Source organism: Pelodiscus sinensis, chromosome 22 (genome assembly GCF_052426305.1).
Source record: "Pelodiscus sinensis isolate ZL-2025 chromosome 22, ASM5242630v1, whole genome shotgun sequence".
Lineage (NCBI taxonomy): Eukaryota > Metazoa > Chordata > Testudines > Trionychidae > Pelodiscus > Pelodiscus sinensis.
This window is the reverse complement of record NC_143073.1, coordinates 980,259-1,007,221: the sequence shown is the minus strand read 5'-3', so window position 1 is coordinate 1,007,221 and position 26,963 is coordinate 980,259. Positions and strand designations below refer to the sequence as shown.

Sequence of the window (26,963 nt, the reverse complement as noted above, 5' to 3'; positions counted from 1 at the left end):
GCACAAAATGATGCATTACATGCTAGCAACTCACCAGGACCAGCTGGCATTCACCCCAGAGTTCAGATGGAACCTAATATGACACTGTCTAGTCACAGTTGTAAACGATGCATCACTTCTATCATGTTCGCTAGCAGATGAATGGCAGATAGCTAACGGGATGCTGATTTCGAAAAATGTCCCCTCAGTTCGGTACAAGGTAAATTGGTTGAAATTATAGCAAAGGTCCAAGTTTTCAGCCATGATTGTGAACATAATATGTCAGGGAAAACTCAGTATGGCTTGAGAGAAGGGAAGTCCTGGCTTACTAATCACTAGCAGACCTCCCTGGCTTTCCTCGGGTCCTTAACTCAATTAAGGTTTGGAGGGGGGGGGGGTTCAAATAACATAAATCAGAGATGTAAATTTTCTTTTTATTTCAGTTTAAAACTATAGTATTATTTTTATGAAGTTAAATTTTTTGCACATTTTCTTAAATAAGGGAATCTTATAATTTTTCTGTTGAACAATTTTAGTAAATTTTCTAAAGTGGAAATTCCATCCTGCAGAGTTTTTTTTTTTTTCATCCCTATCAGCCCTTATCATTCACTAAGTTATAATAGAAAGGGCTGTCATCAGTTTGTAAACAACAAGAAAATGTTATTTGAGAACGGACTATAGAGCTTTGATGTAGCTGTGAAAACAGAGGACTATTCCAAATTTCTCCATTTTCACTCTTTCCTGTAATGTTTAGTGAGAAGCAATCCTATCTCAGCTTCATCCTATTTGCCTGACTCCTTTAGGTTCAGTCTCTTTCAACATTTATTCAATTATGTCAAATCCCAGCTACGCACACAATGCAGGGGGATAAATGAGCTCATTTTGCTGGAGAAAGATCTCAGAGTGCTTGTGGGGAGCTCTCTGGGAAGATCTGCTCCCTGTGCACCAGTGGTCAAAAAGAAAAAGGGAACGGAACGTTCTGCTCCTTTAGGAAAGAAAAGGAGCACAACAGAGAACAATATTGCAACGCCGCTCTGAAAATCCACAGCGTGCCACCCCCGGAATCCTGCTTCCTCTTCCGCGCAGTCTAAATGCAAGTCCAGAAAAGGGCAATGCATATGAGGAGGGGTACAGAGCAAACTGCGGGTGAGACGAGGTTTAACAGACAGGGAATGTTCAGCTGGCAACAGAGAGGAGTAAGTGGGAGATGATAGTTGTGCATAAAATCATGTAATGGGAGCACATAGGGAAGAATTTCGCACACCACATGAACCAGAGGTCATCCAAAGAACTTATTAGAGATCAGGCTTGAAACAAACACGAGCGAGTCCTTCTTTGTGTCACACACATGTAACTTGTGCCCCAAAAAGCGTGCAACACCCAAAACGATAATTGGATTGAAAAAGAAATAGAGAAGTTGACAGAAGATGTCAATGGCTGTTAGCCCAGGATTCTTGAGGGAGGCAACTCAATGCTCCGGATGTCCCCAAACCCATGATTGGAAGAAACTTGGACCCAATGTGGTACCCAACACTGTGAAGACGACTCTTGCTTTGCCTTTCTAGTGTTTACCAAAGTGGGAACATTGCTCCACTAAACTTCAAGCCTCGCAGTCGCCTTTATTGAATTAATCTTGTTTTTAACCTCACATGAGGACTCGACCGTTTGGGAAATCATTTTTAATTATCATCCTGTCTTCCAAAGCGCATGCAACCCCTCCCAGCGTGTCACATCTGATACTGCTATCTGTAGACTGTCCCTTCTCTAATTCCACTCATTACCTGGAAGAGAACAAGCCCATAGGGGTGATCCATGGGGGTTATCCTGGGGCTTGTTCTCTTCCAGGTAATGAGTGGAATTAGAGAAGGGACAGTCTACAGATAGCAGTATCAGATAACGTATGACATATGAGTTGGATCCAAGCCCTCAATAACTAATATTTGAAACCTGCCTTTCAACCACTTCTGTATCCATCTGTTAATAAGTTTGCCTCAATCGTGTGACTTGGGGAACTCTTTCCCTTCTTTACATATAAGAATGTCACATGGGACTGTGTCCAAAGCTTTACTCATGTCGCCACATTCTTGAGATTCCCAAATATTTTTCCTCTGGCTAATTTCTGGTAAAATATTGGGGATATGAGTGAAAGGCTTTTGGAAGAATAATTATGTTTTCAAATGACACTTACTTTTCGCAGTGGAAACACTTGGCTCGTTTCATGTGGTTAGCTACAGAGGTTTAGAGTCATCTCTGATAAATCGATATCGTTTCTTCTCATTCATCTCCCCATAAGAATACATGGTGGTGGTGATAAATCACTCATCATCTATCTGATCCTTCTGTACTGGGACTTGTCTAAAAGAGGTGATATTGAGTATTCTTCCCAACAATTTAGGAGTCAGGGAAGCACAGGCAATTCCCATGTTCTCGATGCCCCATAAAGACATTTTCCTCTTTGTATTTCTCGATAGGAATTGCACGTTATGGTGAATATTAAAACGTACTATTTTAATTCTGCTAATGGTGGGGTGGTTTGGTGAAAGAGAATATCCTTCTATCTACAGACCAGTTAGCTCAGAGGTGTGATTAGAAGGGAAATAGGGGTTTGTGCCCAGCTTTGAGCACCCCGCTTGGCAAGGAAAGATGTGGACAAACCGGGCAAAGTCCAGGGGAGAGCGACTCAAATAATCACACGCTTAGAAACCTGCCCTCTGAGGATGGAGTAGCAATGTCTGGTGTGTTTAGGGTGGAGAAAAACCAACTGACATGGAACGAGATTCCCAGCATGCACTGGGCTGTCAGAGTGAACATACCAATCACTTGTTCTGCATGTCAAATGGGAATGAGTTTGGATGAAATGGGCTTAATCGGCTGCATGAGAAATGTGGGTGATTCATTGGCAGTTAGTTCCCACCTGTAATGGTAGCTGAGCCCTGATTTCATGGTTTCCGTTGTAATGTGTGGGATCTCCACCTCGCACTGTCAATAATGTGGGAACAGACCAAGACCAGCCAGGCCTTCCCCACCCTCAGAGGGCTGGACTACTCGACTTCTCGAGATTGCTTCCTTGTACTGATGGCCAGGAAAAAGTTTTAATTCCACTCAGAGGCACGTGGAACAAGGGGGAATGTGTTCGTGCAGGCAGCTTGCCCACTGCTATGGACCAGTGAATGTCCCGGGTTGCTCCCGAGTTGGGCGCCGGAGCCGGCGTGTGGCACTGCCTGGGGCTGGAACTGAGCGGATCTCCTGGGGGAATTTCTCCCAACGTACTTGGGGAGGGAAGAACGGAGACAAGGAAACCAGAGGCCGGTGTTATGATGCAGCAGAATGTTTAATGGCAAAGAGCAGAGGAGTCCACACTGCCCAGTGAATTATTGCTGGGCACACAGAATGGATTGTCAGGGCTCCAGCGAGAGTAAGAACCAGCCCTCCCTCCATCCCACGCCAGCTGTTCTCCTTCCCTCTGGCAGAGGCAGAGTTGGAAATTCACGTCCTGCCTCCGACCCAGCGACTTCTTTTTGCCCATTCAATGGCAACAGCACAAAGCGCAGCGGCAGCGTGAGACAAGCTTGGGAAGCAGTAAATGAGGCATGCAGCAATAGGGAACACGTTAGAGACCCGGATCGGCTGGATTTACGCAGGCGATGAACACCCACAGCCTGTGGGCAGAGCTGTGGGCATCATTGTCCGTTAGCTCAGCGACGAATCTCTGTCTTGTTCTTTCCTGATTGACGGATCTTCTGGGGCTTAACAGGGCCCGCAGCCTCCTTTGCTGGAATATCCTCCCCCACATGAGGAAATGCTACTGTATGACTTCCTGAACCCACATGAGCCCCCATTGCCACCACAGTAACCTCCCCCACATCCTCCACCATAACCTCCCCGATAACCACCCCGATAACCACCGCTATAACCCCCATAATTGCCACCAAAACGTCCCCCATAGGCCCCACCGACACCGCCCCCAACACCAGGGAAGCCCCCGGGGCCAGAGGGCAGCTGCGGCAGGGAGGTTCCCACGAAGCTGTCTTGAGGGCAAGTGGCCAGAGTCGGTCCCGGGAATCTCACAACCACTGGTGGCGCGAAGACCACGGCCGTGGAATCGCCGCACGATGAGATACATGGCGAGTTGCAGACATCAATGTATGGGCGCGGGCAAATATCAGAACCGCAATCCTGGGGTACGCAAGCCATCTTGTGTGGTGGAGGGAATCCTGAAACAAGAGGAGGGAACAGAGAGAATGTCAGAGACAGCTGAGAGTGGAACGAGAGATTCAGAGTTTGATTTTCAAAGTAACTGGGCACAAGTAAATAGGGACAGGTACTTGACCTTCAGTCAAGCTTCCCTGATTCTTCCTTCTCTTACTTTGCAACCATTCCCCCTTGGGTTACAAGCACCAGGAGAAAATCGCAGACATTTCAAAAAAAAAAAAAAAAAAAAAGGATCTTTCCCCTCCTTCTTGCAACCATTATACTACAAGACACACGGCAAAGTCCATGACATGCACTCTGAAATCAAACTTGGCTTTTCAGCTGACACCTCTTAAGGGTCTGGATAGAAATTTTCAAATTGCACTCACAAGATTTCAAGTATTGCCTCAATGGGTCTGTCAGAAATTCCCTTTCCTAGGCTTTGTTTCTACTTGTTCTTTTAAGTTTAGTAGAAGTCCAAACAGCTGTGTGTCTAGTTCGGACAGCTGAGCTTCTGAAGTAGCCTTTGTCAGCGTAATGTTGTCTATTACTAATGCAGAGTAAGGCTGAGATTTTTCATGAGTCTCTACTGGATTTACATGCCCTATCCTAGAGAGCCTATTTAGAATGAATGTCCCAGTCCCATTGGAGGAGATGAAAATTTCAGCATAAGTTCCTATCCACCACAGCCTGAAACAGACAAGTGACAGAGCCTCTCTTTTACAAATAAAAAACGACCCTTGTTAACATTGCCCAAATCACAGTGTCTTGGAGGAAGTTCAGAGCCTAGTTCAAGGGATCACTGCAGCATCATCTAGAGTAACCCTGTTTCAAGGGACTTACCCAGTTCACGGAGAGGATGAAGTCAAGAGAAGTGGGTAGAATAACCCAGAGTTGCAAGCGCTTTTATAGGGCTTCTTGATACAGAAAGGGAGTCTCTTCTCCTTCCCATTGGCTAAGACCTTATCTGCAAAACAGCAAACAGTTTCGCTGGATGGGTAACACCTCTGATTGTTGCAATAGTTTTGATCAGGATCAGCCAATTTCTCAATTCCCAGATCCACACAAATATTCTTTTTGAAACTTTATGGGCATGTTGCCTCCCTGCTGTTACCCCACTGAGCTCCTTGGTGTTGACTCAGGTGTAAATCCAGGCTCCATTTCATAACTAGTTCACTGATGAACTTCAAAACAGGAGGTGACTCAGGGGTGTATCAATATGACAATCTGCCGTCAGGCGCAGGGTTCCATGTTAGTTCTTTAAATCCCTATTGATACCTAATTAGCAGCAAGGTGGAGTTCACTCTTCTAAACCCTTGCAGGGTGGGAGACATTGTTCTTCACGCTCCACATCCCCACTTCGAGCTCTGTCTCGTCTGTTTGAGCCACCGGGACCAGCTGGCATTCACCCCAGAGTTGTGCAGGAACCCAATATGACACTGTCTAGTCACTGTTGTAAGTGATACATCACTTCTATCATGTTCGCTAGCAGATGAGTGGCAGATAGCTAACATGATGCTGATTTTGAAAATTGTCCCCTCAGTTCAGTACAAGGTAAATAGGTTGAAAGTACAGGCAGTCCCCGGGTTACGTACAAGATAGGGACTGTAGGTTTGTTCTTAAGTTGAATTTGTATGTAAGTCGGAACTGGTACATATTGTAGGGGAAACTCTAGCCAAACATTTCTCCAGAGCTCAGTTTTATTCTCCCACACCTCACTTCCCTCAGTCCTTTATTCTCAAGCTGAGGTGTCTTCTGAGAAAAACCGCTCCGCGTCTCCCTGGTCTGCTGGGGGGGGGGGGGGGGCGCTAGCTTCACATCTTCCTAGTCTGCTGGGGGGAAGCAGCTAGTGCGGGTTTGCCTCACCCCGTTTGTAAGTAGGGATCCGATGTAAGTCGGATCCATGTAACTTGGGGACTGTCTGTATAGCAAAGGTCCACGTTTTCAGCCATGCTTGTGAACATAATATGGCAGGGAAAAGTCAGTATGGCTTGTGTGAAGGGAAGTCCTGACTTACTAATCACTGGCATTTCTTGGGTCCTTTACTCAATTAAGGGTTGTTGTTTTTTCAAATAATATAAGTAAGGAATGCAAATTTTTCTTTTTGTTTTAGTTTAAAAATACAGTATTATTTTTATGAAGTTAAATTTATTGCACATTTCCTTAAATATGGGTATCTTATAATTTTTCTGTTGAACGATTTTAGTAAATTTTCTAAAGTGGAAATTCCATCCTGCAGAGTTTTTTTTCTTCATCCCTATCAGCCCTTATCATTCGCTAAGTTGTAACCGAAAGGGCTGTCGTCAGTTTGTAAACAACAAGAAAATGTTGTTTGAGAACAGACTATAGAGTTTTGATGTAGCTGTGAAAACAGAGGACTATTCCAAATTTCTCCATTTTCACTCTTTTCTGTAATGTTTACTGAGAAGCAATCCTATTTCAGCTTCATCCTATTGGCTTGGCTCATTTCAGTTCCACCTCTTTCAACGTTTACTCAATTATGTCACATTTAAGGCATGTATTTGCTTTGGTGATTCTGTCTGTTTTCTCAGAGCAATCGCTTTCCTGACACATTCCATTTTCCTGGCACAGTGAACTCTTTATATTTCTTTAAGGTATGATCAGAGGATGTTATTCACTGACATTGGTGGTTCTAGTTCTTAGTGCTTAGCTTGACTTCTTGATCAAGCAGAGAGACAAAATATATAGTAGGTAAAAATATTTTGAATCAGTCAACAACTATATGGACAAGAGTGTTGCAGTGGAGGATAGACACTTTGAGACTAACCAAACTTGTAGATGGTATCATGAGGTTTCATGGGCAGAATTCGCTTCTTCATATGAAGGAGATAACAGTCCATTTTCACAACGGAGAGAGGTAAATAGCAGGCTTCCCACGAATTACACTGTACTGGGACTAGTGGTCCTCAACATATTTCTCAACGAGCTGCAAAGGAAGTATTACTGTGAGTTGGCAGAATGTGCATATCACGCACAATTACTCAAGATAGGTAAGTGTAAACATGCTTCAAACAATTCCAAAGGGATTTTGCTAAGCTGGGTGTCTGGCAACAGAAAGGCAGATGAAATTACTTATTGAGAAACGCTAAGTAATGCATGTTGGAAAACATCATAGCAGCTATGCTCACACAATGCAGGGGGTTAAATGAGCTCGTTTTGCTGGAGAAAGATCTCAGAGTGCTTGTGGGGAGCTCTCTGGGAAGATCTGCTCCATGTGCACCAGTGGTCAAAAAGAAAAAGGGAACGGAACGTTTGGCACCATTAGGAAAAGAAAGGAGCATAACAGAGAACAATATTGCAACACCGCTCTGAAAATCCACAGCGCACCACCCCCGGAATCCTGCTTCCTCTTCTGCTCAGTCTAAATGCAAGTCATGAGAAGGGCAATGCATATGAGGAGGGGTACTAATCAAATTGTGGGTGAAGTGAGGTTTAACAGATGGGGAATGTTCAGCTGGCAACAGAGAAGAGTAAGTGGGAGACGATAGTTGTGCATAAAATCGTGGAATGAGAGCACATAGGGAATAGTTTTGCACACCACGTCAACCAGAGGTCACCCAAAGAACTTATTAGAGATCAGGCTTGAAACAAACACGAGCGAGTCCTTCTTTGTGTCACACATGTGCAACTTCTGTAACTTGTGCCCCAAAAAGCATGTGATGCCCAGAACGATAACTGGATTAAAAAAGAAATAGAGAAGATGACAGATAACAGGTCTGTCAATGGCTGTTAGCCCAGGATTCTTGAGGGGGACAACTCAATGCTCCGGATGCTTCCAAGCTCGTGATTGCTAGAAATTGGACCGAATGTGGTGCCCAACACTGTGGAGACGAGTCTTGATTTGCCTTTCTAGTGTCTATCTGAGTGGGAGCGTTGCTCCGCTAACCTTCATGCCTTGCAGTTACCTTTATTGAATTCATCTTGTTTTTAACTTCAGATGAGGTCTTGACCATTTGGGAAGCCATTTTCGAACTCTCATCCTATCTTCCAAAGCTCATGCAACCCCTCCCAGCGTGTCACCTCTGCAACTGCTATCAGTCAACTGTCCCTTCTCTTATTCCTCTCATTACCTGGAAGAGAACAAGCCCCAGGATAACCCCCATGGATCACCCAGAGACTTAGCGTGTGAGTTGGATCCAAGCTCTTGATAACTAATCTTTGAAACCTGCCTTTCAACCGCTTTTGTAACCATCTGTTCCCAATTTTGCCTCAGCCGTGTGCCTGGGGGAACTCCTTCCCTTCTTTACGTGTAAGAATGTCATATGAGACTGTGCTGAAAGCTTTACTCATATCGCCATATTCTTGAGATTCCCAAATATTTTTCCTCTCGCTAATTTATGATAAAATATAGGACATATGAGTGAAATGTTTTCGGAGGAATAATTGTGTTTTCAAATGACACTTACTTTCCACAGTGGAAACACTTGGCTCGTTTCATGCCCCACATTTCTATGGCTCTGTCCTTCCAAACGTATTCACAAAAGACCTGAACTCCATGAATGACAGAGTTAGCTTGAAACTCATTCATAGGAACAAGGCTCCAGAGAACAGACACTGAGCACTTGAGAAGATTTCCAAAGACAGGTACCAACTTTACCAATGGCTTTTGAAAAATCTTGGTCCTGTGTTTAGCTATAGATGTTTTGAGTGATCTCTGATTAATCGATATCGTCTCTTCTCATTCATCTCCCCATAAGAACGATGCTACGATAGGACCTCCTGGATCTGCTAGGGCCCCATTGCCACCACTATAACCTCCCCCACAACCTCCAGCAGCATAACCTCCCCCATAACAGTCTCTATGTCCCCCATAGTTGCCACCAAAATGTCCCACAGAACTCATTTTAGAAACCACTTTAGCCCCCAGAACCTAAGGAGCCACCGACACCGCCCCCATCACCAGGGAAGCCCCCAGGGCCAGAGGGCAGCTGCGGCAGGACGCTTCCCACAAAGCTGTCTTGAGGGCAAGTGGCCAGAGTCGGTCCCGGAAATCTCACAACCGCTGGTGGCGCGTAGACCACGGCGCGTAGACCACGGCCGTGGAATCGTGGATGAGCTACATGGCGAGTTGCAGACGTCAATGTATGGGCACGGGCAAATATCGAGGCAGCAATTCTGGGGAATACAAGCCATCTTGTGTGGTGGAGGGAATTCTGAAACAACAGGAGGGAGCAAAGACAATGTCAGAGACAGCTGAGAGTGGAACGGGAGATTCAGAGTTGGAGTTTGTGAGTAACAAGGGAGAAGTAGTTAGGGAAGTTTTGTTGAAAGTCAAATAGCTGCTCTGTTTTCTTCCTTCTATTGCTTTGCACTCATTTCCCCTTGAGCTCCAAGCACCACAAAAAACCATTCAGACAATTTTTAATAGATTTTCCTATTTCAAGCAACCCTTATGTTGCATGACAGTCGTGTAGCTGGTGACATTAACTCTTAATTCAAGACTGTGATTTTAGCTTATGCCAACTGAGGATCAAGATAGAAAACTACCAGATGTAGCCAGAAGATTTCTGTTAGTTCTATAAGGGATCAGGCCAAGGATCCATCAACCCCAGTTTCCTGACGCCAGAGCTGTACAGAACTCTGCTCTTTTCTAGGAGGCCTGATGTGGACTGGGATGTAGGCATCTGCTCATCAGGAGAATTTTTCCATAACGTCACTGGAACAGAGGCTAGATTTGCATATAAAGCATTTCCCACTTCGCAGGGTGTTCTAGATTTTCATCATCAATTAAACTAAAAAGAACAACAAAGTTGCTGTTCCGTTAAACAGTTCTCCCAGCTTTATGAATGCAGCAGGGTCAGACTGTGATGTACATGTCTCCAAGTCTAAGGAAGGAACCAGAGCGTCTGGAAGTATTATTCATACATAAAAAGTTGCCCACTACTAAGTAGTTTAAGGCTGGGATATTTCATAACGAATGGGTTTACATGCCCTAACCTATTGTACCTACTGGGACAGAGTGTCCCAGTCTCATGTGTGGAGCTGAAAATCCCAGTATTGTAGTTTTAGTTCCAAATCCCACCAAGTTACAAAGCATGGCTTTACAAACAAAAAGTGACCCATCTTAATAGTCACCTTTACTCTGTGACTTTAGCCCTATGCAGTCCCTAGTTTAAATGTTGGCTACCCAAAACACGAGAGCAATTTGATCTCAAGAGACTTCCCCAGGTCACCAAAGGGATGAAATGAAGAGAAGCAGATAGAACAACCCAGAATGGCATGCACTTTTATAGGGTTCGATAGGCAATGGGTGAGGAGAGGAGACACCCATCCAACGAAACTGTTTTGTTTTTTACAGATAAAATCTTAGTGCAGAAAGGGAAACACCTCCTATTGTTGCAATAGTTCTGATCATGATCAGCCAATTACTCCACTCCCAGGTCCACATCCATCACCTGAAAAATTCTTCTTAAAATGTTATGGGCAAGATACCCCCCTGGCGTTACCCCACTGAGCTCCTTGGTGTTGCTATAGGGGTAAATCCAATCCCGTTTCAGGAGTAGGCCTGTGAAGAACTTCACAATGCCGGGGTGACTCAGGCGTAGTGATGTGACAATAGGAGAGGCGTGTGCAGGGTTCCAGGCTCCTGGTTTAATCCCAACTAATCTCTCTCTATATAGCAAAAAAAGCTTTTCCTGTGGGACGACAGAATGACGTCATGCATCACTCTGCGTCCCACAGCTCCTGCCTCCACCCTCCGCCGGGAAGCCACAAGCCATGAGGCCTCCTGAGCATGGTGGAGGGGGGGAAAGGTGGCCCAGCCCAACCCCCTGTTGGCTGGAGGGAGAGAGCCAGGCCTGGCTCTGGCTTTGGCTCAGCTCAACCTCCCAGAGGCTGTGGGGAGAGAGCCGGGCCTGGCCGGGGACAGAGCCCAGCTGGGAGTGGGGGTGTTAGGGGTAGGCCATGGCAGGAGGTGGGTGGGGGGAAGAGAAAGGTCCTCAGCTGGCCAGGATTGGGTGGAGGGAGAAGAGGCCCATGCTGGCATGGTAGGGTTGTGCGGAAAGAGAAAGGTCCCAGGCTGTCATGACAAGGGAGGGAGATGGAGCCCTGGCTGGTGGAGCCAGGAGAGGGAGGCAGTGGTGGGATGAAGAAAGAGCCCAGGATGGCACAGCATGGCTAGGGGGTGGGGAGGAGGGAGAAGGGGCAATGGTTGGTTTGGCCTGGGGAGGCAGGAAGGGCCCAAGCTGTCATGACAGGAGTGGGGGCACCGAGGGTGGGGGAAGAAAGGACCCGGGCTGGTGCATCAGGGCTGGGGTGATGTGGGGAAGAGAGAAGGGGTCCGGAGTGTGGGGTGGGGAGGGAAGGACCAAAGGCTTGGGCAGGCACAGCAGGGGTGGGGGGTAGTGATGTGGGAGGGAGGGGAAGGGAGAAGCGGGATGGGCTGGTGTGGCAGGGGTGGGGGGTAGTGATGTGGGAGGGAGGGGAAGGGAGAAGCGGGATGGGCTGGCGTGGCAGGGGTGGGGGGTAGTGATGTGGGAGGGAGGGGAAGGGAAAGGGGGCATGGCTGGTGTGGCAGGGGTGGGGCGTTGTGGGGGAGGCAGTAGGGGCTTGGGCTGCCGTGGGTGCAGCCTGGTCTGCCCCAGTGGCGGGGGGGAGATCCAGGTTTGCCTGCCCCCGTAAGAGGGAGGTGGGCAGGTGTCTAATTAGCACCAACGTGGAGTTCACCCTTCTAAATCTTTGCAGGGTGGGAGCCCTTGTTCCTCCTGCAGCGTGTCCTCCCCTTCAGCTGCGCACTGTGCGCCGGGGCCAGCACCTTTGGGAGCGCAGGCGGCCTTGGCCAGCAATCACCAGGCCTTGCACTCAGGCGTGTGGCTGCAGTTCTCTCCCAGAAGCCTGCTCAGGATGCTGGCACAAGCCGATCAATACATGTGAACTGGCAGGGATCCCCCGAGTCCAGAAAGTGGGAAATTCTCGAGTGTCCCATGGAAAGGCGTCCACGGTTCGCATCGGTCTCACTAGCAGATGCCTGGCGGATAACTCACGGGATGCGGATTTTTAGGAATGTGCCCTGGGTTGAGTACGAGGTAATTGGGTGAAATTGGGACAAAGATCAAAATGATCAGCCGTGAGTGTGAACAGAACATGTCAGCAGAAACGTCAATCTGGCCTTTATTGAGCCATGGCTCCCCATCCCCATTGCTAGGATGTGTCCCCGATGTTGCACTCGTCCTACAGTCAACTGAGTTTCAAAAAAACAAAAAGGAAACGTCCACTTTTGTTTACATTTAATGTATTTTTAAATATTCAAATTATTGTATTTTGAAAAACACAGTGTTATTCTTAGGAAATTAAATGTATTTTGGATTTCTTTAAATAAGGGATTGGTAAAATGTCTCTGATGTTTTAGTAAATTTTCTTAAATGGGAATTCCATCCTGTGGTTTGGGTTTTTTTCCCTTATGCACATAAGCTCTTATCTTGTATTAAAACATAGCAAATAAGGGCTATCGTCAGTTTGGAGTTCAATAATATTTTCTTCCAGTTTTTAAGCCTTAAGCATTGACGTAGCTGCACCCAAACAGAGCTCTGCTCCAAATTGCTCCGTTTTCATTCTTTTCTGTATAGTTTACTGAGAAGCAATCCTGTTCCAGCTTCCCCCTATGTCTGGGTCCTCTTGGTTCGGTCTCTTTCAGCATTCACTCAGTTATGTCAGCTTGGAGGACTGTACTTGCTTTGCTGATTCTGTCTCTTTTCTCTTTGGCTTTATGAGGAGCAATCCCATTCCAGGCACATCCCATTTTGCTGGCACAAGCAAATCCGTATGTTGCTTTATGGTATGATGAGAGGAAGCTGTGTACCGAATTTGGTGGTCTTAGCGCTGATATCTTTGGAAGATTTCTTGATGAAACAAACCCTCCAAACTATATGGTAGTTTAGAATTTTTGGAACGTGACAACTACTCTATGGACAAGAGTGTCCCAGTGGACAATAGATACTTGGTTGGCAATGTACCGACACTTAACTGACCTAATGCCAAATGACAGTGTCATCAGTCAGGGTTTCGGGGTTGTCCTGGTGCCTTCCTGACAGGTCCTCTACTCCGTTGGTGATGATGAACTCTCGGCTGCGTGTGTGCATGCGTGAGTGTGCGCCCTTTATCTACAGCACTAAACCCCGTGCACGTGGGTCAACACGGTAGACCTCTGAGAGCCCCCAGAAAGGACAGATTCAGGCCAGGCTGAAACCAATCGAGCAGGTTTATTGCCAAATGCCAGGCATTAACAGGTGTCAGCAGAAAATCTCAATGCCAAGCCACTGTGTATTCTGCAAGCGTTGGCAATGCTCCAACACATAGCAGGCCTATTGCCAAATGACAGACACTGAGTGGTTAGCCGACAATCTCAACACCAAACCACTGTGCATTCTGCAAGCTTTGGTAATGACACCCACCTATACTGATGCCTACTGCACCCCGCCCCCCAGGTCGGTCGGCACTCACTGTTTGCGGTGCCCTTTTATAGATATGGACAAATAACTTACACCACGTCTTACATACCAGGTAGCCACCCTTTGTTGCATAGAATGGGGGTCTACTTACTATCCTTCATGCTGTCAATATCAACCCAGTCCTGAACTGAGGTCATTATGCACATTCGTTTTTGGGGAGTCGTTGGTATCAAGACGTTTCTTATGGAGATGTTCTGTCACTTGCCTCTAGCTCACAATCTGTACCCGGTATCTCCCTGTGTCCTTCCATGCTCCACCTAACTTACCCAATCACACACTTATCAATCGGGCCTCTTTCTTGGCTGCAGTGTGACTGAACCAAAGTCTTGCTTACTAGATTCCAGGTCTGTTGCTGTTTTCATGTTCCAGGCCTTTTTTCAGGCCTGCTGACTCCATGTGACCTACCCTCAACTTACGACAACCTGGACTTTCCAAAAGTCTTTGCCAAAGAGCCTTTGGTGGGGGAGCTTGTCAAAGTACATAATTGGGGGCTGCGAGGGAAGGGTATCTCCTGGATCAGTAAGTGGTTACAGTTCACGGCGCAGAGAGGCCTGGGGAAAGTGCTGTTCAATGGGATCTGAAGTAGCTGGAGAGGAGGTCATGCCGTGAGCTGGCAGAATTTACAGATCACACAAGACAGTTAAGTGCAAAGCCTCCTTCAAAGAGTTCCAAAGGGATTTTACACACCTGGGTGCCAGGCAGGAAAAGGGGAGATGAAATTCCATGTTGAGAAATGCCAAATAAAATGTAATTCCAGCCCTGGCCACACAATGCAGGGGTCTGAATGAGCTAGTTTTGCTGAAGAAAAAGATCTGAGACTCCTTGTGGGGAGTTCTCTAGGAAGATCTGCTCCATGTGCGGCAGAAGGGGGGAAAGGGAACAGGATGTTAGGAGCCGTTAGGAAACGGGTCGGATCAGAAGACAGAGCAATATTGCAGTGCCGCTCCGGAAATCCCTGGCACATCACCCCCGGAATCCTGCTCGCTCTTCCAGTCGGTCTAATGCAAGTCCAGAGACGGGCAACACAAATGAAGAGGGATATTGAGCTGCTTCCAGATGAGGCGAGATGTAACGGACGGGGAGTGTTCAGCTGGCAACAGAGAGGAGTAAGGGGGGGAGAGATGGTTGTGCCTAGAATGGAGTAATGGGAGCACTTAGGGCAGTGTTTTGCACAACAACCAGAGGTCAACCAAAGAACTTATTAGAGACCAAGTTTGCAACAAAACTAGCGAGTCCTTCTTTGTGTGACACACGTGCAATTGTGTAATGTGTTCCAAGTGACGCCCAAAACGGTAACTGGATTGAAAAAGAAATAGAGATGCTGGCAGAGGACAGGTCCTTCAATGGCTGTTAGCCCAAGTTTCAGGGAAGGAACTCAGTGCTCTGGGCGTCCCTACGTCTGTGATCCCTGGAAGCTGGGACCAGACATGGTACCCAATGCTGCAGAGAACTTTCCAGTCTCTGTCAGAGTGGGACAGGTTCCCCACTTTACATTATGCTTTGTAGTTGCCTTTCCTGAATTTCCTGAATTTCTGAGATGTAACTAAAAAAGCAGTGAGGAGTTGGAGCATAAGCTTTCGTGGGCAAAGACCCACTTCATCAGATGCATGTTAGTCTCTAAGGCACCACAGGACTCCTCACTGCTTTTGCAGATTCAGACTAACACTGCTCCCCCGCTGATACTTGAGATTTAACTAATTAATGAAAAGGTTGAAGAGTAAAAGACCCAGGACAACCTCCTGTCGGTCGCGCCCAGGTACAGCCTGTGAGGCTGACAACAAAATATTGATACACTATCTTGGAACCCAGACTTTCAACAACTTGTTTCGCTGCCACCTGTTAATTATTTTGCCTCCACCAGGAATTTGAGGGAACTATTTCCCGAGCTTGCTTATAAAAACGTTATGTGGGACTGCGTCAAAAGCTTTACTAATATCATGATATTGTGGAAGCTGTAAAATAATTTCCCTCAAGCTCATTTTTTTGTAAACTTTAGGGGATATAAGTGAAAGGCCTTTTAGCTGAATAAAATTTCAACTGATGCCTACTCACTCCACTGACACACATACGCTACATTAGAAACGTTTGGTTTCCTTAGTGCCCAGAATTTCTAAGGTCCTTTTTGCCAAAAGGAATTCTGGGATGATGTGAAGGCTGGGAATTTCAAGAGTGCACGGAATTTAGCATGAGACATGTTCACGGGAACAAGGCTCCAGAGAATAGTCACTGAAAACGTCTGAAAATGAGTGTTTTTCAGGATATTCAAAGATAGGTACCAGCTTCACCAATCACTCTTCAAACTCTTGGCCTTGTGTTTAGAAACAGAGGTTCTCAGTGATCTCTGGTAATGGTGGTGGAGACAAATCCCTCATCGTCTATCTGAGGATATTGTACCCTCCCCCAAAAACACAACCTGCAAGACTTTCAGATAAGTTTGCGCAGGAAAGAGGTGATGAGAGCTATCATTGTGCAAGTGATACAGAAGCCAGGGAAGCACAGACAGTCCCTCTCTTCCGGATTTCAAAAAAGGCTTTACTCCTCTCCCTTCCCCGCCTTGCTCTACCAAGTGCAGATCATGGTGCAGATAGAAATGTAAACTCTATTTTGCAAATCACGGGGTAGCTTGGTGATAGAGAAGAGCCATCCATCTGCATCTCAGTGAGCTCAGAAGTGTGTTTAGAAGGGAACCTCTCCCATATGGAACAATTGTTCCACAAACGAAATCAGATTGGATGATATGCGCTTAATCTACAGCAAGAGAAATGTGAGTCTCATTTGGCAAAAACGCCATCCTATAATAGGAACAAAGTACTGAATTCAGGTTTCCATGGTAATTTGGGATCCCTATCACTGCTGAATTATAACCACAGACTAGACCAAGACCACACAAGTCCTGCCTTCGCTCAAAGTGTTGGACTAGTTGGTAGCTCAAGCTTCCACTAGAACTATTTATGTTCTAGTATTTGTCGGGAAATATCATCTATTTCAATTCTGAGAAGGTGGAACAAGGGGGAATGTGTCTGTGCAGGCAGCTTGCCCACTGCTATGGACCAGTGAATGTCCTGGGTTCCTCCCGAGTTGGGCGCTGGAGCCGGCGTGTGGCATTGCCTGGGGCTGGGACGGAGCCGCTCTCCTGGGGGAATTTCTCCCAACGTACTTGGGGAGGGAAGAACGGAGACAAGGAAACCAGAGGCCGGTGTTATGATGCAGCAGAATGTTTAATGGCAAAGAGCAGAGGAGTCCACACTGCCCAGTGAATTATTGCTGGGCACACAGAATGGATCGTCAGGGCTTCAGCGAGAGTAAGAACCAGCCCCCCCTCCATCCCACGCCAGCTGTTCTCCTTCCCTCTGGCAGAGGCAGAGTTGGAAATTCACGTCCTGCCTCCGACCCAGCGACTTCTTTTTGCCCATTCAATGGCAACAGCACAAAGCACAGCGGCAGCGTGAGACAAGCTTGGGAAGCAGTAAATGAGGCATGCAGCAATAGGGAACACGTTAGAGACCCGGATCGGCTGGATTTACGCAGGCGATGAACACCCACAGCCTGTGGGCAGAGCTGTGGGCATCATTGTCCGTTAGCTCAGCGACGAATCTCTGTCTTGTTCTTTCCTGATTGACGGATCTTCTGGGGCTTAACAGGGCCCGCAGCCTCCTTTGCTGGAATATCCTCCCCCACATGAGGAAATGCTACGATAGGACCTCCTGGATCCGCATGAGCCCCCATAGCCACCACTGTAACCTCCCCCACAGCCACCAGCAGCATAACCTCCCCCAGAACCGCCACTATAACCCCCATAATTGCCACCAAAACGTCCCCCAGAGACACCACCATAGCCCACAGCAAAGGGGCCACCGACACCGCCCCCAACACCAGGGAAGCCCCTGGGGCCAGAGGGCAGCTGCGGCAGGGCACTTCCCACGATGCTGTCTTGAGGGCAAGTGGCCAGAGTCGGTCCTGGGAATCTCACAACCACTGGAGGCGCGAAGACCACGGCCGTGGAATCGCCGCACGATGAGACACATGGCGAGTTGCAGACGTCAATGTATGGGCGCGGGCAAATATCGGAACCGCAATCCTGGGGAACGCAAGCCATCTTGTGTGCTGGAGGGAATCCTGAAACAAGAGGAGGGAGCAAAGAGAATGTCAGGGACAGCTGGGAGTGGAATGAGAGGTTCAGAGTTTGATTTTCAAAGTAATGGGGGAGAAGAAGTTAGGGACAGGTACTTGACCTTCAGCCAAAATTCCCTGATTCTTCTTTCTATTTCTTTTCACCCATTCTGCTTTATCTTTGAAGATCCCCCCAAAAAATCTCAGACACTTCAAACAAATTGATCTTTTTCCTGCTTCATGCAATCATTCCACATGACACCCTTTAAAAAGAGTGGCATTTACCCTGTATTCAAACATGGTATTTCAGCTTACACCTGCTAAGGCTCTGGATGGGAAATGCCCAGTTCTACACAGGAGATTTCTAGGATTGTCATAGGAGGTCGGTCAGAACTTCCCGTTCCTCCGACTTTTCTGCATTTTGATTGTTTACTAAAATGAAACAATGAAACAACAAAATCAAAACAAGTTGCTGCGAGTCTGGCTAAGGCAGCTGAGCAGCTGGAAGTGGTATTTGTACATAAAGGGTAAGTTAAAGTTGCCCATAGTTCTCTCATGGGTTTACATGCCCTGTGCTACAGTTGCTAATAGGAATGAGTTTTCCAGTCCCATTGGTGCAGCTGACAATCCCAGCATGATCATTTTAAAGCCTGCATCCCCCTTGGCCAGAAACTGACAAGTTACAGAGCATCTCTCTTGCAAACAAGTGACCTTCCTTAATAGGCCTTAATAGGTCTAATTGCTGGAAATTCAATCCCTAGGTCAAATGATCTCTGACACGACAGAAAACTTAACTGGAATTCAATAGACTTACCCAAGTCACCGAGGCGATGAAGTGAAGAGAAGTGGAGTGAATAACCTAGAGTGACAGACACTTTTATAGGGCTCTGTAGCCAATGGGAAGGAGAGGAGACTCCCTCTGTGCTAAGACCTTATCTGTAAAATACCAGAGTTTTGCTGGATGGGTAACACCTTGAATTATTGCAGTAGGTTTGGTCATAATCAGTCAATTACTTAATTCCCAATGCCACGCACATGACGTGAACATTTCTTCTTAAACCTTTATGGGCAACCTCCCTCCCTGGGATCATCCCACCAATCTCCTCGGTGCTGACATAGATAGGAATCCATTTGCATTTGAAGGGTTTCAAAAGAGGAGGCTGACTCAGAGCTGTATCAATATTACCCTGCCGCCATGCCCAGGGCTCCGTGTTACTGATTCCAACCCTGACCGATAGCACATTAGTGGCAAGGTGGAGTTCATCCTTGGAAATCCATGCAGGGTGGGAGACATTGTTCATCATGGGCGTACCTCCACCTTCAGTCTTGTTCAGCCACCACCCTTCAGGAGGGCAGGACTGTCTTGCCAATCCATCCAGAGCCTGGACCCAGGTCTTCCGAGTTACCCTTGTCTCCTGGACACAGAAGCAAGACAATGACACAAACCGATCCATGAAATACTGATCAGTCACCCGGAGCAGCTGCCATTCACCCCCAAGTTCGGAAGAAACTCAGTAGGAAATGGTCGAATTACTGTCCTAAGTCCATCACTTCCATCAATCTCCTGATCACTTGCCAGGTGGCTAACCAATGGGATAGGGATTCTTTACCGTTTCCCCTTATTTCTACGTAGAATAAATTGGTTGAAATTGTTCTAAACGTCAGGATTACCAGCCACACGGCAGAGCATGATTTGCTGGTGAAGTGTCATAGTGGATTTTGTGAAAGGACCTTGTCAAGGCTGTTCCCCCTCTGGCACAATGAATGCAGAAGTTGGGGACCCGCAAGAGCATCCCAACCCCTTGCCTCTACAGGTCTGGTACAAAACTTCCCCCACAAAATCTTAATTCCCAGATTTGGGGGGACCCGCTGCCACCACCCAAGTAATTCCAAGAAAATCAGGGAAGAGATCACCTGGGAAATCCGCTCCCTTAGGTGAAGCTCTCCCCCCTACCCCAACCTCTATGTTGCTTGGAGTTGGGAAACCAGAGGGAATCCACAGACCACAATGGACTCTGCCCTTGGAACTAGGCACTGAGTCCTAAGGACACAACAATCAATACAAGATTGGGTTTTTTCTAATTAACCAGTATTGGTTATCAAAATGAAACTACAGTTGCAAGCATAGGAAATTGACTAGATGGAAAGAGCCACCATTTCATATAGATACTCAGGGAAAACCTCTGGGCCCATAATGCTTAGTTACAAAAGAGAAAAAAAACCAATTAACCAGCTCAGACAAGATTTCAAAACCACTAGACAAGGAAAACAGGAAACCCCAATGGATTATCTAAACTTTTCCATATTTACACATTTTAAGAAGTCCATTCTTCAGAGAGAAGCATCCCCCATCTCCCTCAATACCTGGGAGAAACTGCTCTGAGCTCAAACAAAGAGAGAGACAAAACCCTCTTTTCCAGTTTGAATTTCCTACCTGCATTGTTATCGGCTGATGGTCGGACACCTTTGCTAGATACCTGAGTTTACCGCTTAGTCACCAGATGCTGGTCAGCACTGCTGATTATGACAGCCTTCATAGTGTATTAATCATTAGAATTTCATGAATTAGCCACCAAAGACATACAAAAGGGTGATCCCATGGAAACAGGGCTTGGGATTTCAGAAAAAGTTTGACCAGTTCACCTGCCAAAGACTCTTTGACATTGTGAATTGTTCCAGGCTAAGAGGGAAGGGTCTCTTCTGGATCGGTAAGCAGTTAAAATAAATTGTGCTGCAAGTTCACAGTCCAATTTCACAGTCGAAAGAGGTGACTAGCAGGCTCCCCAGGGACTGTGATATAATGGGACGTGTGATGGTCAACATATTTTGATCTGATCTCAGAAGGGGGCCATATTAGGAGTTGGCACAATTTGCAGATCACACAAAATTCTTCAAGATAATTCAGTGCAAAGAATCATTCCAAGAGATAAAAAGGGAACTCAGAAACCTGGGTGCCTAGCAAGAAAACGGCAGATAAAATTCCATGTTGAGAAATGCAAAGGAACGTAGATTGGAAAACGTAATCCCAGCCATGGCTACACAATAGAGGGGTTTAAATGAGCTAGTTTCACTGAAGAAAGATCTGAGACTCCTGGGGTGAGGTGGAGGGTGTTCCTGGGAAGATCTGTTCCGTGAGCAGCAGCAGTGAGAAAAAGGGAACAGGACATTAGGGGTATGTCTAGACTACATGCCTCTGGTAACAGAGACAAGTAGATTAGGCTACCCGGCGTAGGAAAATGAAGCAGCAATTTAAATAATCGCCACTTCATTTAAATTAAAATGGCTGCCCCGCGGAGCCGATCAGTTGTTTGTCGGCTCAGCGCATTAGTCTGGATGCTCCGCGGTCGACATCAGAAGTATTTGTCGACCACCCCGGTACGCCTTATGGGATGAGTTTTACCAGGGCGGTCGACAAATGCCTTTGATGTCAACCATGGAGCGTCCAGACTAGCGCACTGAGCCAACTAACAGCAGATCGGCTCGGCGGGGCAGCCATTTGAATTTAAATGAAGCGGCGATTATTTAAATTGCCGCTTCATTTTCCTATGCCAGGTAGCTTAATCTACATGCCTCTGGCGACAGAGGCATGTAGTCTACACATAGCCTAGTAGCCGTTAGCAAATGGGTCGGATCAGAAGAGAGAACAATATTGCAACGCAGGAAATCCAAGGTGGTCCGCCCCCAGAATCCTGCTTCCTGTTCTGGTCAGTCTGAAAGCAAGAAGAGAGAAAGGCAACGCAAAGGACGAGGGGCATGGAGGTAGGGCTGACAAGGCTGGGAGTATGGAGAGTGAAAACGAGAGGATTGAGTGCCGATAGGAGAGTTGCACATACTATCCTTAACGGGAGCACACAGGGCAGAGTTTTGTATCAACATGACCCAGGGGTCACCCAAAGAAATGTATCAGAGAACTGCTTTGAAACCAACATAAGGAAATCCTTCCTAATGCAACACACATGCAGCTTGGCTAGAATCATAGAAGCCTAGAACACTAGAACTGGAAGGGACCTCGAGAGTCATCGAGTCCAGTCCCCTGCCCTCAAGGCAGGACCAAGCTCTGTCTACACCATCCCTGACAGATGTCTATCTAACCTGCTCTTAAATATCTCCAGAGATGGAGATTCCACAACCTCCCTGGGCAATTCATTCCAGTGTTTAAGCACCTTGGCAGTTAGGACATTTTTCCTAATGTCCAACCTAAACCTCCCTTGCTGCAGTTTAAGCCCATTGCTTCTTGTTCTATCATCGGAGGCCAAGGAGAACAATTTTTCTCCCTCCTCCTTGTGACACCCTTTTAGATACTTGAAAAGTATCATGTCCCCTCTCCGTCTTCCCTTTTCCAAACTAAATAAGCCCAATTCTTTCAGTCTTCTTTCATAGGTCATGTTCTCTAGACCTTTCATCATTCTTGTTGCTCTTTTCTGGACCTTCTCCAATTTCTCCACATCTTACAGGGATAAATAAAGGGGAATAATCACTTCTCTAGATCTGTTGGCAATGCTCCTCCTAATGCACCCTAATATGCCATTAGCCTTCTTGGCTACGAGAGCACACTGCTAATGCATATCCAGCTTCTTATCCATTTTAATTCCCAGGGCCTTTTCTGCTGAACTGCTACCTAGCCAGTTGGTGCCCAGCCTGTAACAAAACTTGGGATTCTTCCGTCCCACATACAGGGACTTGTCCCTGTTGAACCTCATCAGATTTCTTTTGGCCTAATCCTCTAATTTGTCTAGTTCACTCTGGACCCTATCCCTGCCCTCCAGCGTATCTACCTCTCCTCCTAGCTTAGTGTCATCTGCAAACTTGCTGAGGGTGCAATCCATCCCCTCATCCAGACCATTAATAAAGATGTTGAACAAAACTGGCCCTAGAACCGATCCTTGGGGCACTCCGCTTGAAACGGATGACCAACCAGACATCGAGCTGTTGATCATTACCCGTTGGGACCAACAATCTAGCCAGATTTCTAGCCACCTTACAGGCTATTTATCCAATCCATACTTCCTTAGTTTGTTGGCAAGAATGTGTGGGAGACCATACCAGAAGTATCCCAGGATAGTCGTGTTAATCTAAATCTGCATAAACAATGAGAAGTCCTGTGGCACCCCACAGACCAACAGATCCACCGGAGCACAAGCACAGTGGGCAAAGACCCACCCCACCAGACGCATGACATGCATCTGACAAAGTGGGACCCCATCCACGAAAGCCCACACTCCAACAAATCTGCTAGTCCAGAAGGTGCCACGGGACCTCCCGTATCAAAAGCTTTGCTAAAGTCAAGGTATATCCCATCCACTGACGTTCCCATGTCCACACAGCCAGTTACCTCATCACAGCAGCTAATCAGATTGGTCAGGGATGGTCTAACTTGTTCCCAAAAACATCTTGTCCAACCCAAAACTATAACTGCATTAAAAATGAAATGGAGAAGTTGACAGAGGACTGGTCCTTCAATGGTGTCAACCCAGGCTATTTGAGGGAGACAACATAATGCTCCAGATGTCCCTAAACCTGTGTTCGCTGGGGGGGGACTGGATGTGGTGCCTAAAAGTGCAGAGACAACTCTAGCTTGTGCCTTTCCGGTCTCCATCTGAGCTGAAGTTCCGCTGTTAAACTTCATGCTTCGCAGTTGCCTTTATTAAATTTCACAGAGTTGAGTTCAGGTGACAGCTCCAATTTGAGAATCTCCTTTTGAATTCTCCTCCTGCTTTCCGAAGCATGGTGACCTCTGAGCATGGTGACCTCTGCAGATTTTATCAATGGCCCCTCTGTTCACATATTCAAGTAATTAGTGAAAATACTGATGAGAACAAGACCCAAGACAACCTCTTTTGTGTCATCCCTGGGTGCAGCATGTGAGGCTGGTACCAAACCACTGATAACTAACCTTTGAAACCAGGCTCTCAACCACTTAAACCTGTTCATCGTTGTGTCTTAGCTGCGTGTTTGGGGGAACTCTCTCCCTATTGGCGCCTAAGAGTGTCGTGTGGGACTGTATCCAAAGATTTATTAATACTGAGATATCGTTGAGGTTCTCAAATAATTTCCTCAAGATAAATAATGTTAAACATTAGGGGATCTGAGCAAAAAGGTTTTCAGCTGAAGAATATTTTCTCAACTGACACGAACTCTCTCCACTAGGAACACTTGGCTTCTTTCATGCCTACATTTTCTCAGGCCCTTTTCCTGCAAAATGGATTCAGAGAAGCCCTGAAAGCCATGGAATTGTAATGTGCCTGAGAAACTTTCCTGGGAACAGGGTCCAGAGAACAGACACTGAGCACTTCTGAAAAACAGAGTTTTCTCAAGATTTCTGATGGTGGGACGAACTGGAGAGAGTCCAGAGGAGAGCCACACAAATGGGGAAATGGTCGAAATGCTTATCTCTGGGGACAAGTTGAAAATATTTGGCGTGTTGTCTCTGGCTCGGATGACAGTTTCCAAGCACGTTCAGCGCAATCGTATGGAACAAACCCATCACTACCTCTACATGTCACATGGAAAGAGGATTGGATGAAATGGGCTTAATCGGCAGCATGAGAAATGGGGGTGACACATGGGCAGTAATTTCTCATCTCTAATGGGGGCTGAGCCCTGATTTCAGGATTTCCATGGTAATTCGTGGGGCCTCTACCCCTCACTGTTAATAATGTTGGAACAGACCAAGACCAGCCAGGCCCTCCCTTTCCTCAGAGGGCTGGACTACTCATCTTCCCGAGATTGCTTCCTTATACTGATGGCCAGGAAAATGTTTTAATTCCACTTGGAGGCACGTGGAACAAGGGGGAATGTGTCCGTGCAGGCAGCTTGCCCACTGCTATAGACAGTGAATGTCCCGGGTTGCTCCCGAGTTGGGCGCCGGAGCCGGCGTGTGGCATTGCCTGGGGCTGGGATGGAGCCGCTCCCCCAGGGAAATTTCTCCCAACTTGCTTGGGGAGGGAAGAACGGAGACAAGGAAACCAGAGGCCGGTGTTATGATGCAGCAGAATGTTTAATGGCAAAGAGCAGAGGAGTCCACACTGCCCAATGAATTATTGCTGGGCACACAGAATGGATCGTCAGGGCTCCAGCGAGAGCGAGAACCAGCCCCCTCCCATCCCACGCCAGCTGTTCTCCTTCCCTCTGGCAGAGGCAGAGTTGGAAATTCACGTCCTGCCTCCAACCCAGCGACTTCTTTTAGCCCATTCAATGGCAACAGCACAAAGCGCAGTGGCAGCGTGAGACAAGCTTGGGAAGCAGTAAATGAGGCATGCAGCAATAGGGAACACGTTAGAGACCCGGATCGGCTGGATTTACGCAGGCGATGAACACCCACATCCCGTGGGCAGAGCTGTGGGCATCATTGTCCGTTAGCTCAGCGACGAATCTCTGTCTTGTTCTTTCCTGATTGACGGATCTTCTGGGGCTTAACAGGGCCCGCAGCCTCCTTTGCTGGAATATCCTCCCCCACATGAGGAAATGCTACGATAGGACCTCCTGGATCCGCATGATCCCCCATAGCCACCACTGTAACCTCCCCCACATCCACCAGCAGCATAACCTCCCCCAGAACCGCCACTATAACCCCCATAATTGCCACCAAAACGTCCCCCAGAGACACCACCATAGCCCACAGCAAAGGGGCCACCGACACCGCCCCCAACACCAGGGAAGCCCCCGGGGCCATAGGGCAGCTGCGGCAGGGCACTTCCCACGAAGCTGTCTTGAGGGCAAGTGGCCAGAGTCGGTCCCGGGAATCTCACAACCACTGGAGGCGCGAAGACCACGGCCGTGGAATCGCCGCACGATGAGACACATGGCGAGTTGCAGACGTCAATGTATGGGCGCGGGCAAATATCGGAACCGCAATCCTGGGGAACGCAAGCCATCTTGTGTGCTGGAGGGAATCCTGAAACAAGAGGAGGGAACAGAGAGAATGTCAGAGACAGCTGGGAGTGGAACGAGAGATTCAGAGTTGAGAGTAATGGAGGACAAGAAGTTTGTGAAGCTTGGCTGAAGATCAAATCTCCACTCCTGTTTCGTCCTGTTGTTGCTTTTCACACATTCCCCTGTCGCTTCCAAACACCACCAAAAAAATCCCAACCCCTTCAAACAGATTGACCTTTTCCTGCTTCGTGCAATCATTATACCACGTGACACCCCTTGAGGAGACTGACATTCACTCTGTATTCAAACCTTGTATTTCAGCTTAGGGCTGCTAAGGATCTGGAAGAAAATGCCAAATCTTACCCAGGAGATTTCTAGGACTGGCATAATAGGTCGGTCAGAACTTCCCGTTTCCCAGACTTTTTTACATTTTGATTTTCTATCAAACTAAAAAGAACCACGAAGTTGCTGTTTCAATCAACAGATCTCTGATGCGGTATGCACACGGCAGGGTACAATGACCAGTCTTCCAAGTATCTGGGAGTCTGACTTTTTTGGACAAATAGAACTTTCAGATACGTAGTTACTGTAATTACACTCCAGGTTTCCATTATTGAAAATCTCAGCCCCAGGCTAGTTCAGTAACTATCTAAAGGATTTGCATGCCCTATCCTATTATGCCTATTGGGAACGGGTGTCCCAGTCCCGCTGGGGGCGTTGAAGAACCCAGCATAATATATTGCAAGTGGGAATCCACCACGGCCTGGAATCGACAAGGGACAGAGCGTCTAGTTTGCAAAGAAAAAACCACCCCCGTTAATAAGGCTAAAATCCCGGAATGCTGGTGAAGGTTCAGTCCCCAGTTAAAACGATCCCTGCAGCGACTATGGGTTTTGTTTGAATTGCATAGACTTACCGAGCTCAGTGAGGGGATGAAGTCTAGAGAAGGAGATAGAACAACCCGGAGTGGAAAGCACTTTTATAGGGCTCTGTGGCCAATGGGCAGGGGAGGAGACTCCCTCTCTGTGCTAAGACCTTATCTGTAGCAAACAAAAGAGTTTCATTAGCTGGGTAACACCTCCAATTGTTGCCACAGTTCTGATCATGATCAGCCAATGACTCAATTGCCAATTCCACACAAACATTCCTCTTAATACTTAATGGGCAAGTTTCCTCCCTGCTGTTACCCCACTGAGCTCCTTGGTGTTGACTCAGGTGTAAATCCAATCCCATTTCATAAGTCACCCACTGAAGAACTTCAAACCAGGTGGGTGACTCAGAGGTGTGTGGATGTGGCAGTCGGCCGCCGTGGCCAGGGTTCCATGCTTGCTCTTTAAATCCCAA

The 26,963-nt window shown here is 47.1% G+C and overlaps 3 protein-coding genes across 3 annotated transcripts; all 3 read right to left on the bottom strand.

The window, feature by feature from the left end:
* Nucleotides 1-3,291: 3,291 nt before the first annotated feature.
* Nucleotides 3,292-5,167, bottom strand: LOC149521764 (uncharacterized). The gene is made up of 2 exons (XM_089772435.1): nt 5,014-5,167; nt 3,292-4,193 (listed from the first exon to the last, which is right to left on the bottom strand). The coding sequence occupies exon 2, from the start codon at nt 4,171-4,173 to the stop codon at nt 3,727-3,729; it is 447 nt and encodes a 148-aa protein (XP_089628561.1). The 5' UTR covers nt 4,174-4,193; nt 5,014-5,167; the 3' UTR covers nt 3,292-3,726.
* An 11,669-nt stretch (nt 5,168-16,836) lies between these two features.
* On the bottom strand, nt 16,837-18,713 carry LOC149521763 (uncharacterized). The gene is made up of 2 exons (XM_089772578.1): nt 18,562-18,713; nt 16,837-17,753 (listed from the first exon to the last, which is right to left on the bottom strand). The coding sequence occupies exon 2, from the start codon at nt 17,731-17,733 to the stop codon at nt 17,272-17,274; it is 462 nt and encodes a 153-aa protein (XP_089628704.1). The 5' UTR covers nt 17,734-17,753; nt 18,562-18,713; the 3' UTR covers nt 16,837-17,271.
* A 6,012-nt stretch (nt 18,714-24,725) lies between these two features.
* Nucleotides 24,726-26,680, bottom strand: LOC149521762 (uncharacterized). Its single transcript, XM_089772600.1, has 2 exons — nt 26,536-26,680; nt 24,726-25,641 (listed from the first exon to the last, which is right to left on the bottom strand). Exon 2 carries the CDS (start codon nt 25,619-25,621, stop codon nt 25,160-25,162), a length of 462 nt encoding a protein of 153 aa, XP_089628726.1. The 5' UTR covers nt 25,622-25,641; nt 26,536-26,680; the 3' UTR covers nt 24,726-25,159.
* Between the last annotated feature and the right edge of the window lie 283 nt (nt 26,681-26,963).

Bases quoted from the DNA above. Each gene is read 5' to 3' on its own strand.
- LOC149521764 (XM_089772435.1), bottom strand. From the start codon at position 4,173: ATGGCTTGCGTACCCCAGGATTGCGGTTCTGATATTTGCCCGCGCCCA.
- LOC149521762 (XM_089772600.1), bottom strand. From the start codon at position 25,621: ATGGCTTGCGTTCCCCAGGATTGCGGTTCCGATATTTGCCCGCGCCCA.
- LOC149521763 (XM_089772578.1), bottom strand. From the start codon at position 17,733: ATGGCTTGCGTTCCCCAGGATTGCGGTTCCGATATTTGCCCGCGCCCA.